The sequence below is a fragment of the Monopterus albus genome, unplaced genomic scaffold (genome assembly GCF_001952655.1).
Source record: "Monopterus albus unplaced genomic scaffold, M_albus_1.0 scaffold133.1, whole genome shotgun sequence".
NCBI classification, from domain to species: domain Eukaryota; kingdom Metazoa; phylum Chordata; class Actinopteri; order Synbranchiformes; family Synbranchidae; genus Monopterus; species Monopterus albus.
This window is the reverse complement of record NW_018128013.1, coordinates 2,025,768-2,039,779: the sequence shown is the minus strand read 5'-3', so window position 1 is coordinate 2,039,779 and position 14,012 is coordinate 2,025,768. Positions and strand designations below refer to the sequence as shown.

The 14,012-nt window shown below is 38.6% G+C and overlaps 1 protein-coding gene across 1 annotated transcript in view; it reads left to right on the top strand.

Annotated features, from left to right (window-relative positions):
- astn1 (astrotactin 1) overlaps positions 1 to 14,012 on the top strand; it is a 448,006-nt gene that overhangs the window by 121,706 nt on the left and 312,288 nt on the right. Inside the window, 3 exon segments of the mRNA XM_020613364.1 lie at positions 5,642 to 5,892; positions 6,254 to 6,396; positions 11,178 to 11,327. Coding sequence (XP_020469020.1) covers positions 5,642 to 5,892; positions 6,254 to 6,396; positions 11,178 to 11,327 — 544 coding nt within the window.

Genomic DNA, 14,012 nt, shown 5'->3' with positions numbered 1-14,012 from the left:
TCCTTTTGCTACCTTGTAGCTGTCAGACAGTCTTGATCTCTCCGCCTTCCTGTGTCTTAATGCCTGGCATTCAGAGACTAAGTGACATATTGATAGTTCTGCTCTTATTCCATGCCTCTTCTCTCAGACAGAAGAAGGCCATGTCTTTTCTCTTGCATTCAGGACTTACATGACAGGAGTGTAAGTTATAAAGAGCACTGGTGCCATTATAACCTCCTCCTCATCCTTTAGTTATGTGGATTAATGAGCTAGGGCACTGGCATGCTTTGGTGCATGGTTTGGAATTATCAGCTCTATAAGATACCACTTAGTCCTCACTTTGATTCCAAGTAATGCCTGGCAGTAAACTTTTTTTTCTGTATTATCTATATTAGCCCCCTTTATGCATGGGTGCTAATGCAGCTTGATGGGTTTGAATTCCATTTGTCACTGGGGTAGATTTGATTGAGAAGCAAAAAGTACTTGACATTTGACATCTAATCCTTGTTTATTCATGTAACAATGGTGATACTTTAACATTAAATAATAATAAACTGCATATGTATATGCTCAGTTATCAAATTTGAAAGTTCCTTTACTGTCTATTTTACCACATTAATGACAGCAAGAACCAAATTAAACCTCTTTTTGTGAGAACAAAAGTATTATATATTAAAAAGTTATGCATTAACTTAGTGAGCAAAGAGATCTGAGTTTGAACACACCCTGTTTCTGTCGTCTGTCTCGTTTTTAATCAATACAGATACAGTAGACATTTAGACACACAGGTAGTACTGTGATTCAGTCTCTTAACTGCGACCCCAAGACTGTTGGCTAGGGTTAATTCCTGCAAAGCTGCTGAGAAGTACAAACCCCCACTGATTTGCATGCTAACTAAAGCTTAAACAATAATGTAACCATAAGAAACAGAAATCCAAAAGTCACAGAATTTAATCAAGTATCACTACAAAACAAAGATAAACAAAAGGTGGGGCTGCTAATGCTACAAGCCCGATGTTTAATTGGCATCCTGGAGCTTTTAAACTGCACTCGTTCCCATTGTAAGACTGAGATTGGAGGAGATAGAGCTCATCAGGTGGGGCTAACAGCCAACTGGAGTGCAGTGCACGTCACTCAGGGAGAGACTGGTCAGCGGTTGGGGAAGCGCTTCAAAAGACCCGACCTCTAGATGATATCTGCCAATCAGCCCCACTGACAACGTCCTCTCTCCACAGCACCCACATGATCAGCAGCACCTTCCTGCAGGCACATACACTGGCAAACATATAAACAGACCAAAAGGGGCCGGGGTGACCTGTGGCTAAAACACTAGGTGGAGAGAATATCGTGGCTTTATTAGAGCCTTTTCCCTGAAATAAACCTGGCTGTTGCAGCAGAATCGAGCTTGATGGGACCGGTTAAGCAAATACAACAACAATAAGTTCAGAGACACAAAAACACTTAAAGCTGAGGGAAACTGCAGAGTTTTGGTGAATATTCTGCATGTTTGTTTGTACATGTGAACATGTTCTACATTATATACAGTCATTTCAGCCATTGTTAATACAAAAATATCAATTCAGATTTAAGGATTAAATACCTTTTCATATATCTTAACACCTTAAGCACAGCTTAAATTAGTTTTATTCCATCTTAGGAGATGATTGAAGACCATACAAATGCATACTGTTAATATACTGTTGCATTTATTACACATCCAGCGATCTTCAGTGCAGTATGCGAGTGTGAACAGGAGACTTCAAAAGTGACTTTCAAAGTGCTGAAAATTTAATCACTACAACCAAAATACTCTGGTCTCCATTCTGACCACTGTGCCTGCAGATTTTCTGCATAAGTGGCCCATATCATGGTGTCATTTGTTAATGTCCTTGACAATTAAGTAAACAACTTGTGCTAATAGACCCTCACTTTTCCTAATTTAAAATTAATTTAAAATAAGCCACTGGAACCCCTATTTTTATTCATCCTCAGAACTCCTAATATGTTTGAAAAGTGACTTTATGTAAATTACTGATTAAAATCAATCTTTCATTTCCATCATTGTTGCTTATCTTTCTGTAACTCTAGTTGTTTGGCTGAACTGACATAGCTTAATTCGAAATAATGTTTTTCTGTCATTCTTTTAAATACATTCTGACATCATCTTTGTTATTATACTGTTTGTTCGGACTACTGCTTAACTCCATGTGACTAACTTTGTTTTAAGAATATTTATAATGACATTAATAAAACAAAAATGAAATTATGGATCACTGCGTCAGGTGAAGTGTAGTACAGCCAGAAACATCTGTATACATCTGGTTAGAGGGAGAACATGGTTCTTATGATGTCATTTTAAATGTGCTTGTAATTGTCTAACATTTTTTTAAATTTGTCTCCAGTGCAAATTGCTGATGTCTTTCCATCTCTGTGCTGTTACTTTGACATGTTCATATTTTACAAATTGCACAAAGAATCAGATTTTGATTTCAGTGCACAGCTGGGTATTAGATTTGGCATGAGGATGTGGCAAATTGTACATACTGTGCTGTGCATGCATCATTATGTGTTCGCAGCCAAATTACTCATGGCTGCATGTTATTTCATGTTTCCTGCCCCTCTTGGAAACCATACAAATAGCAATAGAATTAAAATAGAAATGAATAAAATCAAGCTACCCAGTGCTCTCATTGCTTTTATTCATGAAGGAGATGTGGTCTGATACTGAAACTGACAATCACTGTCTCTCCTGTGTTTCTGCGGGATGTGTGCTTTTGACTTGCCTCGACTTTGATCCATATTCTCCTTCTTGGCAAAAGTCTCAGACTATGCCTTTGCTTTTTGTGCTCTCTTTTCCTTTCTCTCTCTCTCACTGTCTCTGTTTCCCCTCTGCTTTCTGTCTGATTCTGTCTCTTTCCCCCCTGCTAACCTGTCCTCAGGGCAGGCTCAGTGTCCTTCATCTGTCCATCTTGTGCCTGCGCCCAGTCCTCTACACCCGCAGGTGCTGGTATGGATGCTGCTCCATCCCTCAAAACCAAAGCCCTCATAACTCATTAAAATCAGGGAGAAAATTAGTAAAATGAAAGTGGCCATGTGACCTGATCCAGTCATCTGGTATCAGTGCTTTCTGGACATGTATGAGCTGATATTTAAAATCACAGTCGACTAGTATTTCAGTATCTTCAGTATTTGCACAGGCTGTGACGAGCTGTTTTCCTTATGATTTTTTTTTTCACACTTAGGCCTGTGATGACATTACACTCACTTTGAGTTTTATTTTACTAAAACAAAAGTTTGGATAATGTGGTTAAATATTTGGTCTTTTTAAAAATATATTTTAATTATATTTTATTAAATAATAATTCAGGCAACTTTTACAGGAGCCTAATTTTTATATTTATATTTTCAAATTTATAAAAACAAAAGAAATAAGCACTAAACATCAAAATCAGCATATCAAAAACCATGTTAAATATGCAGTTACAGTATGGCATGCTGGTTGTCATAGTGGTGCAAGCACTTTATTGAACTGAGAAACCGTATTGCAAATATTTGTGAGTAGAGTTTATAGGAAGGCTGAGTTAACATAAACCAGCCAAAAGAAATAAAATCTGGAAATGAATGCTACAGTATATAGCCTGTGGTTTTATTGACAGATTTGGAGGTTTTGTGATTTTAAATGTAAAAAAATCACAAAAGGAAATGGTTTTTGATTCTAAGGCAGTTGGTGACCACAGTAATTCATGACCAGCCACTTTCACAGGTTTAGTCCTAGAAGTATCTAGGTGTTCATGTTAACAGTACCATGACCTGAGACACATAAATTGATAGGTTTTGTCCTCGATGTCACCAAAGACTATATTTCTTATGCAGACTAAGGTATTATGGTGTCGACTAAAATCAAATCATGCTTTTGTTTTATCGGGCCTTTCTGGGGAGAATAATCAGATATGGAATTACAGCTGGGTTTGGTAACCTTTTGGTAAAACTAAAATCAAAACAATAATCACAAACTGCTCTTAAAATGATTGGTAAGAAAAATGACTATAACCCCCAGCATATTTATGAACAGTGTGTACTGAAGCAGAAAAAGAGGATTCTTTGTGACCCGTCTCACAATCTCTATTCAGAATATGAATTATTACCTTCTGGAAAATGCTACAGAATCCTATGGTGTAAAATGTATAGGTTTAAGAACTAATTTATGCCAACATCACTTCTTAATAGTATGACGTGAGTACTTGGTCTTTTTGTAGGGCAACCTGTTGGGTTCAAACTGAAAGGGGTGGTCTTTCAAATTCTTGGACCTTTGGACTTTTTGCAAAATGGTTTTGTACCTGTGGCTGTGCAATCCTGTTGAGGTATATGTGCATTACTATCGGTTATTGATTACTACAAATATTTGTTTTTAATAAGGGTTTTTACTATTTTTGAATGTATTTTATTGTACAAGCACTGAGCACTGTATCAGTGGCACTTGTTGCAGTAATGTGTAGCCTACTCTGAATTTATCCCAAAGGAGACAATAGATAGATAGATAGATAGATAGATAGAAATACTTTATTAATCCCAATCTGGGAAAATTGCATTGCATAAAGTATATATAACTAATAACTAACACAGTTCATTATCATGTTGTTATCTGACTTTGGAAACAGGTGTTCCCAGTATCTTATGTGTGTGAGCTGGTGTTGTCATCCCTGTAATGCATGAAAAACACTAAGACAAAGAACTGTAAAATGTCAGTGGGGTCAGACCTGTGGATTGAGTTATTTTTTAGCTCTCTATGCATCAAATCACTATTAGGTTGCCAGGCAACCAGCATCCAGTCCAGGAAGTTACGGTGGTCATGGATTAAAAAGCTTAGCATATAACCCCCCATAAAACTAGAACTAGAATTTTTAGTTTACACTATGTATGGATCAAATTCTTGCAAAATCAGGCAGCATTTACAGTTACTTTACAGGAATGTATACAAACAGAACAAATAAGCAAATATCAAAGTCACCATGTTAAATATGCAGTTATACCACAGCTAAGACTGGTAATAGGACACCTGTGTCTGCATGCATCAGGTTTAGGCTGTTTCTTTCTGTTTTCACTCTGCGTTAGGCTAAGCCAACAGCTGCTGACTGTAGCAGCATATAGTAGTTATCATACAGACAGAAGTGTGATGTCAGTGTAAGAAAGGAAATAAGTGAACTGTCAAACTGTTTCTGTAAAACAGTATGGGAACTATTGCTTTAAAGGCTTAGGCTTTGATCTCAGTAGTTTCAGGGGGGATGCAATTAGTATAAAGGGACCAAATCACAGAAGTGATGAGCTACACAGGATTTATGCAGCTGCTGTAGCTGCTGGCCCTTGAACACATTCCACATGGTCTTAAATTACTAAATATCAGTTAAGAGCTGGGATCCTGTACTTTGTTTCAAGGTGAAATGGTTGCACAGTAGCATTGGAGCTACTGTCATTTAAAAAGACTGTAGGTGTTATTCACTATATTGCATCTGCAACCTTTTTCAAATTGCACTGTTGGCATCATAACTTTGACTTTGATCTGTATTCTACTTGGCAGGATTCGCTGACTCTTCTTCCTCCCTCTCTCTCTGCTATTTTTTCCTCACCCCTGTCTCTGCTCCAAATACCACCCTCCTCCCTACAGGGCGGGATGATTGCCCTTCTGCTGTCCATCCTGTGCCTCGTCCTGATCCTCTACACCCGCAGGCGCTGGTGTAAACGTCGTCGCATCCCTCAGCCCCAGAAGAGTGCCAGTGCTGAGGCTGCTAATGAGATCCACTACATCCCCTCAGTGCTAATGGGAGGCCAGGCCCGGGAGAGCTTGAGGAACTCCCGGGGTCAGGGGCCAAACTCCAGCGGCACCCTCAGCATCCGGGAGACACCGATTCTTGATGGGTACAAGCAGGGTTTTGGTGGTTGGGAGATGAATGTGACCTGAAAATAACCCAAAGCAGCTGAAAACAACCAACTTGTGCTGTGATGAATTATAAGTAGCTGTGGTTTGCTATTCAACATTTTGCACTGGCAACAAGGGGATAGAATAGTTTGAAATTCAATATCCAGAATGAAGGAATTGTTTCCTTCTATAAAGTAGTAGTCTCCAATGACTTTTTAAGCATAAGCCTATAAAACTCCTTATACATACATTTTGATACAGTAAAACTTTGACTGCTCCACCAAGCACATTATTGATATGTATTCTAATTTAGACAAATCAAGATAATGTACTGGTAATTCATATCTACTTCATCTCCAGATATGAGTATGACATTACTGACCTCCGGCACCATCTGCAGCGAGAGTGTATGAATGGTGGAGAGGAATTTGCCAGCCAAGTCACTCGTACCCTGGACTCCCTCCAGGGTTGTAATGACAAGAATAATATGGACCTCACACCTGGTAAGTTGACTGATGCACAAGCACTCAGGTCAGAAAAGACAAAAAAAAAAAAACCCTATATAAAACATGCACACACACATTAAAAAAATAAATAAATCCCAACTTTGGAGCAGTCTTATTCTTCTGTGAAGCTCAGGTCCTCTACCAGAGGCCGATGTCCCCGAGTCGAATTCCTTGTGTTTCCATCACATCTGGCCAATAAAGCTGATTCTGATTCTTCCTGATGTTGCTATCGCTTGGGGTTGCTACATCTATCACTACGGCCTTCTTCCTCTGTTTGTCCATCACTACTATGTCTGGTTGGTTGGCCATTACCAGTTTGTCCCACAGGATCTTATCTTGGTCATTCTCAACCACCTTTGGAGGTGTATCCCATTTTGACTTTGGGACTTCCAGCCTGTACTCGGCACAGATGTTTCTGTACACTATGCCAGCCACTTGGTCATGGCATTCCATGTATGCCCTGCCTGGTAGCATCTTGCACCCTGCTGTTATGTGCTGGATTGTCTCAGGGGCATCTTTGCACAACCTGCACCTGGGGTCCTGTCTGGTATGGTAGACCCTGCCTCTATTGATCTTGTACTTAGAGCCTGTTCCTGTGCTGCCAGGATTAGTCTTCCTTCCCTTGTTCCTCTGGTTTTTGCTGCCTGAGGTATTCACTAAGGGCGCATCACCCTGATGTATTCATGGATCTTTTTTGTTTCATCCTGGATAGTGGCTCTGATGCTCACTAATCCTCGGCCTCCTTCCTTCTGCTTAGTGTACAGTCGTAGGATGCTGGACTTGGGGTGAAACCCGCCATGCATTGTAAGGAGCTTCCTTGCCTTGATGTCAGTGGATCCTGGAATCCTTTAAAATGTACAATGTCAACAGGACTATAAGACCTTTCATCAAGAACTCAGTGAGAATGTAGAAAACAACCCTAAAGGCCAACTTCAAGCCAATTTCACAAGTCAACATCAAGTGTGGTGTTTACCAATGAGATGCTTTGTCCCCACTGCTGTTCTACATAGGGCTGAACCCCCTCAGCCACATTATCACCAAGAATGGTTACGGATACCGACTACAGAATGGAGCAACCACGGGAACCATAGGAACAAATGGGAACCATGAACAGGCCGCAAGGAAAGCAGCAACCTCTTTTAGAATTTAGTTATATGGAGCATTTAATGTGTGGTTCATTCTCACCACTTTATAACCTAATTTCCAGCAGTAAGTAGCTGTACTCAGCATAAAACAGCTCAGATGAATCCACTTTATACTTCTTGCCCTTCCAAGTGGCAAGCTTACAAAGTTAGTGAAAAATAATCAGAGTTTTATCTGGGAAAGCAGTGATAATTTTCTACTGAGGTCTTGCAGACCAGACCAGGGAGTGAGCATTATACTTAAATTCATCAGGTGGTCACAAACACAGCTAAATAAATGCTAATGTTGCTCTGTGATGTGCTATTAGGCAACTGTTTGCTAGCAGTATGTTAGAGTTAGTGTATGTCAGCTTGTTGTGCTCTGTATTTGTCTCTAAATTAATTTAATGGCTAAAGCTACATACAAGTTTAGTTATTTTATTTCCCATAAGCTTAGCATGTGCTGCACATGGTCATAATGTTTACATCTGTAAGGTACCAGAAATAAAACTCCAAATGAATGTTAACGCTGCCCTGTAGCTAGGTTTCCATCAAAATGTACTGTATATTGCAGATAATCTACAAGTTGGTTCATCAAGATAAACAGCTTGTAGCACTGAGTGTCCAGTGCTATTACACTATTGCAGGAGAGAGGGTACATCAAGATATTGTAATTAAAAGAGCACCAGCTCAACCTGTGAAAAATAATGTAAATATGGCATTTACAGTATGTTTGTTTGTATTAATTTGATAAACCTTACAGTTTCCATAGTGCACACTGCACAAAGATCTGATATTTCTGCTGCTATTTTTTTTTTATCCCTTCAGTGGAGCTGAAGCTTCAGAACAAAATGAAGCCATATTCTTCATGTACTGTACATCATGATTTATTCATGCCTACTTCCATTACACTTTGTCACATTTTGTAGATATTTATATGCCAAATTTTTCATTTCAGATTATTTTTGGTAATCTTTGAAGATTTTTTTCTGTTCTTTCTTTTTTTTAAATGAGCAAATTGAAAATTGGCAAAAAACAGCTACAGTAGATGCACTGTAAACCCACCTAGTGCCTTCTGGATGCAGACAAACAGAGAACAGTTACATGGTTCACCACAGCAACATTTTAAGACAGTAAAATGTGAAGTTTGGCCAAAATGTTTACTTTAAAAGATGTCTACTACTTTAACATACACTATGCAGTTAATACAGTAACAGTAACACTTTCACTTGAATTGAAAGGGAAAGTATGTCTAAAAGTTTGGCTGGTAGTATATATATTATCAGTCTAAGATCCAGAATGTTGACAGAAAATATAGATGAGAACTTTGTAGGCAAAAGGCTTGTTTAATTAATACGCTTACAGCATACAATGCATATTTTGTACATTAGGATACAAAGGGGTGCGAAGTGCTTCTTTTACTGTATCCACAAAGCTTTTGGCAATTTAAAATGACAGACTAACTAGACAGTGTGGCTGAAGCTTGCACTTATCTCATTTATAGCCATATGTTCCTCTCCACTTCAGCTGTGTAATTTTTAATAAAAACAAAGTAATAAGATGGCACCTGTGTCAAAAGATTACATTTTTCAGTATTGGGAAAATTTTGAGAATATAAGAAATCATTTTCCAAGCAGGGAACAGTATAATTACATTAACACAGTTGCAATAACTTAATTAAGCAGCACAAAACTAAAGAAAACAATTTTTTAAATCAAACATTTTAAAGCTCCTCTAACTTTTGCCTTGAAACTCTTGATTGTTAGAGAGTGGGTGAGAATCAAAACAAACTCAGGGGTAACCCCACCTCTGTCCCTCCTGCTCTGTCTGTGACACTACATCATATGTTGCAACTACAGTAAGAAACAGACTTGGCAGTCAGGCAGCTCAGCTGTAATATCTACACGTATGGCATATATAACCAAGGAGGCTTGCGGTTTTTGGTGGCATTGCAGGGACATAGGTCCTTTTTCCTACCTAAAGCAGTAACACAAGTAGATTATACAGAAGAATGTTTTCCCTGTAATATTCATACTGTACTAATGTTTAATAAATGAACAGGCCCTGAAGCAGGGAGAAACCACTTCTAGACAATTTTTTACTTGATTTGTCCATATTTGTGCTAAATCTTAGTTAATGTGTGTTAGTTTCTTATACAGGTGCAAAGTAATCATCCGAGTGGATGTACAACCAGTAACAGAGGGTTATGGCTGTGTGAGTTTCACAGACATGAAGGCTGAGAATGCTTTGCCATTGTAAAACAGTTTTTTTTTTTCAAAAGAGGGAAGAAAATAACAGTGAATCACTTGTTCATTTGTTCGACAGTGCAGACAGCACAGATATAAAGATCAACACTGCAGGTATTATTTCAAAGAGCTTATTCCTCACACTTGAATAAAAGACTCAGATGCCTGCCAATAATTAGTTTTAAAGAACATATTTTTCATAATCAGTCAACACTGGAGATCCAGCTCTCTTTTTTGAATAAGACAACACTGGAGTGTTGACTGATTATCCCATTCCCATGAGAATCGCTGTATGAGGTATGGAGTAGTTTTTAAACAGGTATCCTCTCTAAATTAGCAGCAGATTCACTGATTTATCCAGAGATTCGTTATGGTGTTTTTATGAAATCCAACCTGCCTCACCCCCACAGGTGATGGAAGCATAGGAATACTTACGCATTTAAAATGATTAATTTGAAGGGCTAGAGAAATAGATGATACAGGTAGCAGACCATGTATGAAATATTGAACAGTTTAAACAACTGTAGAGGTTACTCAAAAATAGCACTGGTGTCCAGACTAAAATAACAAAGACTGTAAACTAATCCACTAGGAATAGCTACCAACACATGAGCAAGTAAAATAATAATAATATGTCATTACTAGCTGCCTGTTTTCCATGGGTTCAATATGTTAGTCATGCAGTATAACTGGTAGTATAGCTGCTTTGTTGCATTGAATCTCCCATTTAAATGTAGAAAATCCCTGTCTCGAATAAGCCTTTGGACATTTTTGTCCATCACCCTCTATGGTTCAGCACATTCAGTTTGAAATAAAATAAAGATACTACATTAAAGTGAAACAAGTGAAAGTCATAAAAGTAAACACAAACAACAAAATCCACCAGAGCAAAGTGAAACTAAACAGTTGGATAAATTCTAAAAAGAAATTTATGTTGTTAGCATGCTAACATTTTATAATTAACACAAAATATAGCAGAGGCTTTTCCTTCTCTTTCTCTCTTTTATGTTTTTGTTTGCTTGTTTGTTTCTTTAGTCAGCCGCCTTTTCTTTTTTAATTGTTTCAGTGGAACTTCATCACTTAATGAAACAGATTATTTCATCCTTTGACACTGAAATGCTCTCTGTATATCCCCTTAATGAGTTTTAATTTCATGCCAGCTTTTCTCATGCTTTAATTTTGGCTATTTGACTTTCCTCCAAGTAAACAACATTATGATGTGTTTTCTTAGCATTACTTTATGTTTATGCTGCATTGTGGTTTTAAAACCATCCAGCCAGGATCATGTTTTTATTTTTTTTTTACACAAATGGTTGCAATCTCATTTTAGAGGGAAAGCTTTCAGTTTGTGCTTCTATTAATCTGAGCTTTCATGTCCCTGTGCTTGTATTTATATGCCACTTCTCCACAGTGAGTGACAACACCAAGCTGGCCCTAATGAACAAATACAAGGACAACATCATTGCCACGAGTCCCATCGACAGCAACCACCAGCAGAACACCCTGCTTCCACACAACACCTCCACCAGCCAACGCAAACGTCTCTCCAGCAACACCCGTGGTGAGTCAAATCCCATATACAGTTGCTCTTTGACAGAGAATAGAAGAAAATAGATCACATTTAACAGCACCGCTCCATGAGTCTTCCCACTGTTAGAGGCATCAAGCAGTGCTTAGTACAACTTCACCATAACAACTTGTGTTCCAAAGTGTCCAAAAAAATCTGTTATTCCTCAGAAGAAGTGGAAGGGAGTTAGCCCAGCTACCTACTGTAACACTATGCTCACTAGATTTGTTTATATCATTTGAACTCCTGTTTAATTATTGACAGCTCCAGCCACTGCTGTGTGCTGTGTTTGTCCCACATTTTAGAAAGGAGGGGATCCAGCTCTCTTTTTTGAATAAGACAATTTGTGGTCCCACACAATAAAAAAATAGACCTCTAAACTCAACATTTACACTGTTGCTCCATGATTCAAAAGAGGTAACAACTTCAGTCCTGGAATTAAAATTATATAACAGATTTATTTTAGTGCTTTTTCACACAGGTACTGCGCCTCTCATGTTTCACTGGCAACATCACCAGTACCAAATATTCACACCCATCAGAGAACATTAAAAAAGTACATAATCTAAAAATGTTTTTTTCAATTTAATTTTCACTTTGAGGTGCATGGCTTTTGCCTCTTAGAAACCCTTATCTCTATAGGCTGGCACTAATGAGTAACTTTCTATCAATAAATCTATCGGCTATTTTACCAAACTACTTTAACAAACATCAAGCATGAACCATAGACTATACAAAAGAAGGCACGGACACAGTACACACACACAGGCACTGTTGATCACTGTAGAATAAGCCCAGCCTAAACATTTTCTCTCTAACACTTATTCAGTGGACATTCTAAGGTAGCAGACAGGTGACTTTATGGTTTTAATTATGAGTTTAGCAGCAGGAGAAAGGATATTAAAAAGTTCTCCCTACTAACTGTAATTTAATAAACATGAATAGGTAACAGTAGTGGTTTTGTTTTTTTCGGGATCTTTAGTATCCAGAACAGCACTTGGGTGTTTTCTCTTCAGGTGCTCGTGCACAGACCTAGTGCTACTGTGGTATGATAACAAAACTTTGCACAGTGTACAAACGACTTCTCGTTTTCCTACAAAAGCTGCAATGATTCTGTAAAACTGTATTGTTGACTGAAGCAACCAATGACTGGAGCCAAAAGTGACTGACGTAAGCACACAGTAATTACGAAGTGATCTTCTTCTTCTTCTGTGGATTTTATTGGCATTGGCAACCACCTACAGTATGTAGTGATACTGAGGAAATCAGTTGTTTTAATGATAATAATTCAAGCATTTTAGAAGACAAAAGTTTTATAAAAATACAAAAAAGATGTTGGTTAAAAATTTTGATCTTGACGAATTTTCCAAGTCAGCATAATTGATTACACCTACTAACCGAGGCAGCCCTAATCTCTGTTATATTATGTCTTTCTTTGTTCATAATCTTGCAGATTCTACTCAAAGGCTATAACACCCTCAAACACACCTTGTTGCTAAAATGAAAATTTGCTTTTTTCAGTAAAAATGAGGCATGAATTGGAGTTAGGTGTTCATCTTGCAGCAGCACTGTAATCAGTTCCCAGCTGCATTTCTTTTGTATCCAGATGTTTATCTCTCACAGCTCTATAGCTGACAGGAAATCACAGTGAGTCACCAAATGCCAGCTCGTGGGTTTAATCATTGACAGCATCATGAAAGCCCACTGGAAATCCCTAAAGACCTTGAGACAGTTTCAACTTACTGAGCAAACATTATCAATAATTAATAAAAGATCCAAAGCTATAGAGAAGAAAAATGAAATAAAGACTCATGTGGCCTGTGCAGCACACTGAGGAGATAAACCTAGTTTTAATCTTTATTATCCTGCAAGTTGAACTCTCAGGGCAGAGACACACCAAGCTGACATGAAAGAACTAGCAGCAACCTCTGGGTCGCCTCATGTCGGCTTTGTCTGGACCAGTTGGATTAAAAACATGTTACTTGAACACAGAGCACAGACTACAGCCAATGGCCAACGAGAATGTAGGTTTTGCGCTTGCATGACAGAAATAACACCCCCTACCAGGAGGTGGTGGTATCTGTATTCGCCATTCAGTAAGTGAAAGAAGAAGAGCTGGACTGCAGAAGTATAAGCTATAAACAAAGCACCTCTCGTTCAAAACTGCTGCTGTTTATAGCTGCTTCTAATCGAGAATATGTCTGATAAGAAGTTACAAATGACACTGTCGTTGTCTGCCCTTGGTCTTTTGATTGTGGAAGAAGAAAGGGGGTTGTGGAGGCAAAAAACGAGAAACTGTACTAAATGGATGAAATCATGGATACTACAGTGGCGGGCTGAGGGGGCTTTACTGAACCACTTTCTTCACAGTCTCTGTCTCACTGATGAGGTCCAACTGGCTGACCCTGATTCAACATGTCGAATCGGTTGAAAAGCCACTGACTACTGCCAACGGTGTGGGACACACTGGGAGGATAAGTCTCGACAGATGTTCCCAGCCACTGGCTTTGTGTGTCCCTTAGAACAATAAGCCAATAAATGTTAACTGTGAATGTGGTTGGAAGGCGAAACTGTATGTACTGGGGTGGCTGTGGCTCACGAGGTACGGCAGTCATCTCCTGACCAGCAAGTTGGTGGTTCGACTCCTGGTCTCCCTGCATGCCTAAATGTTCCTCAGCA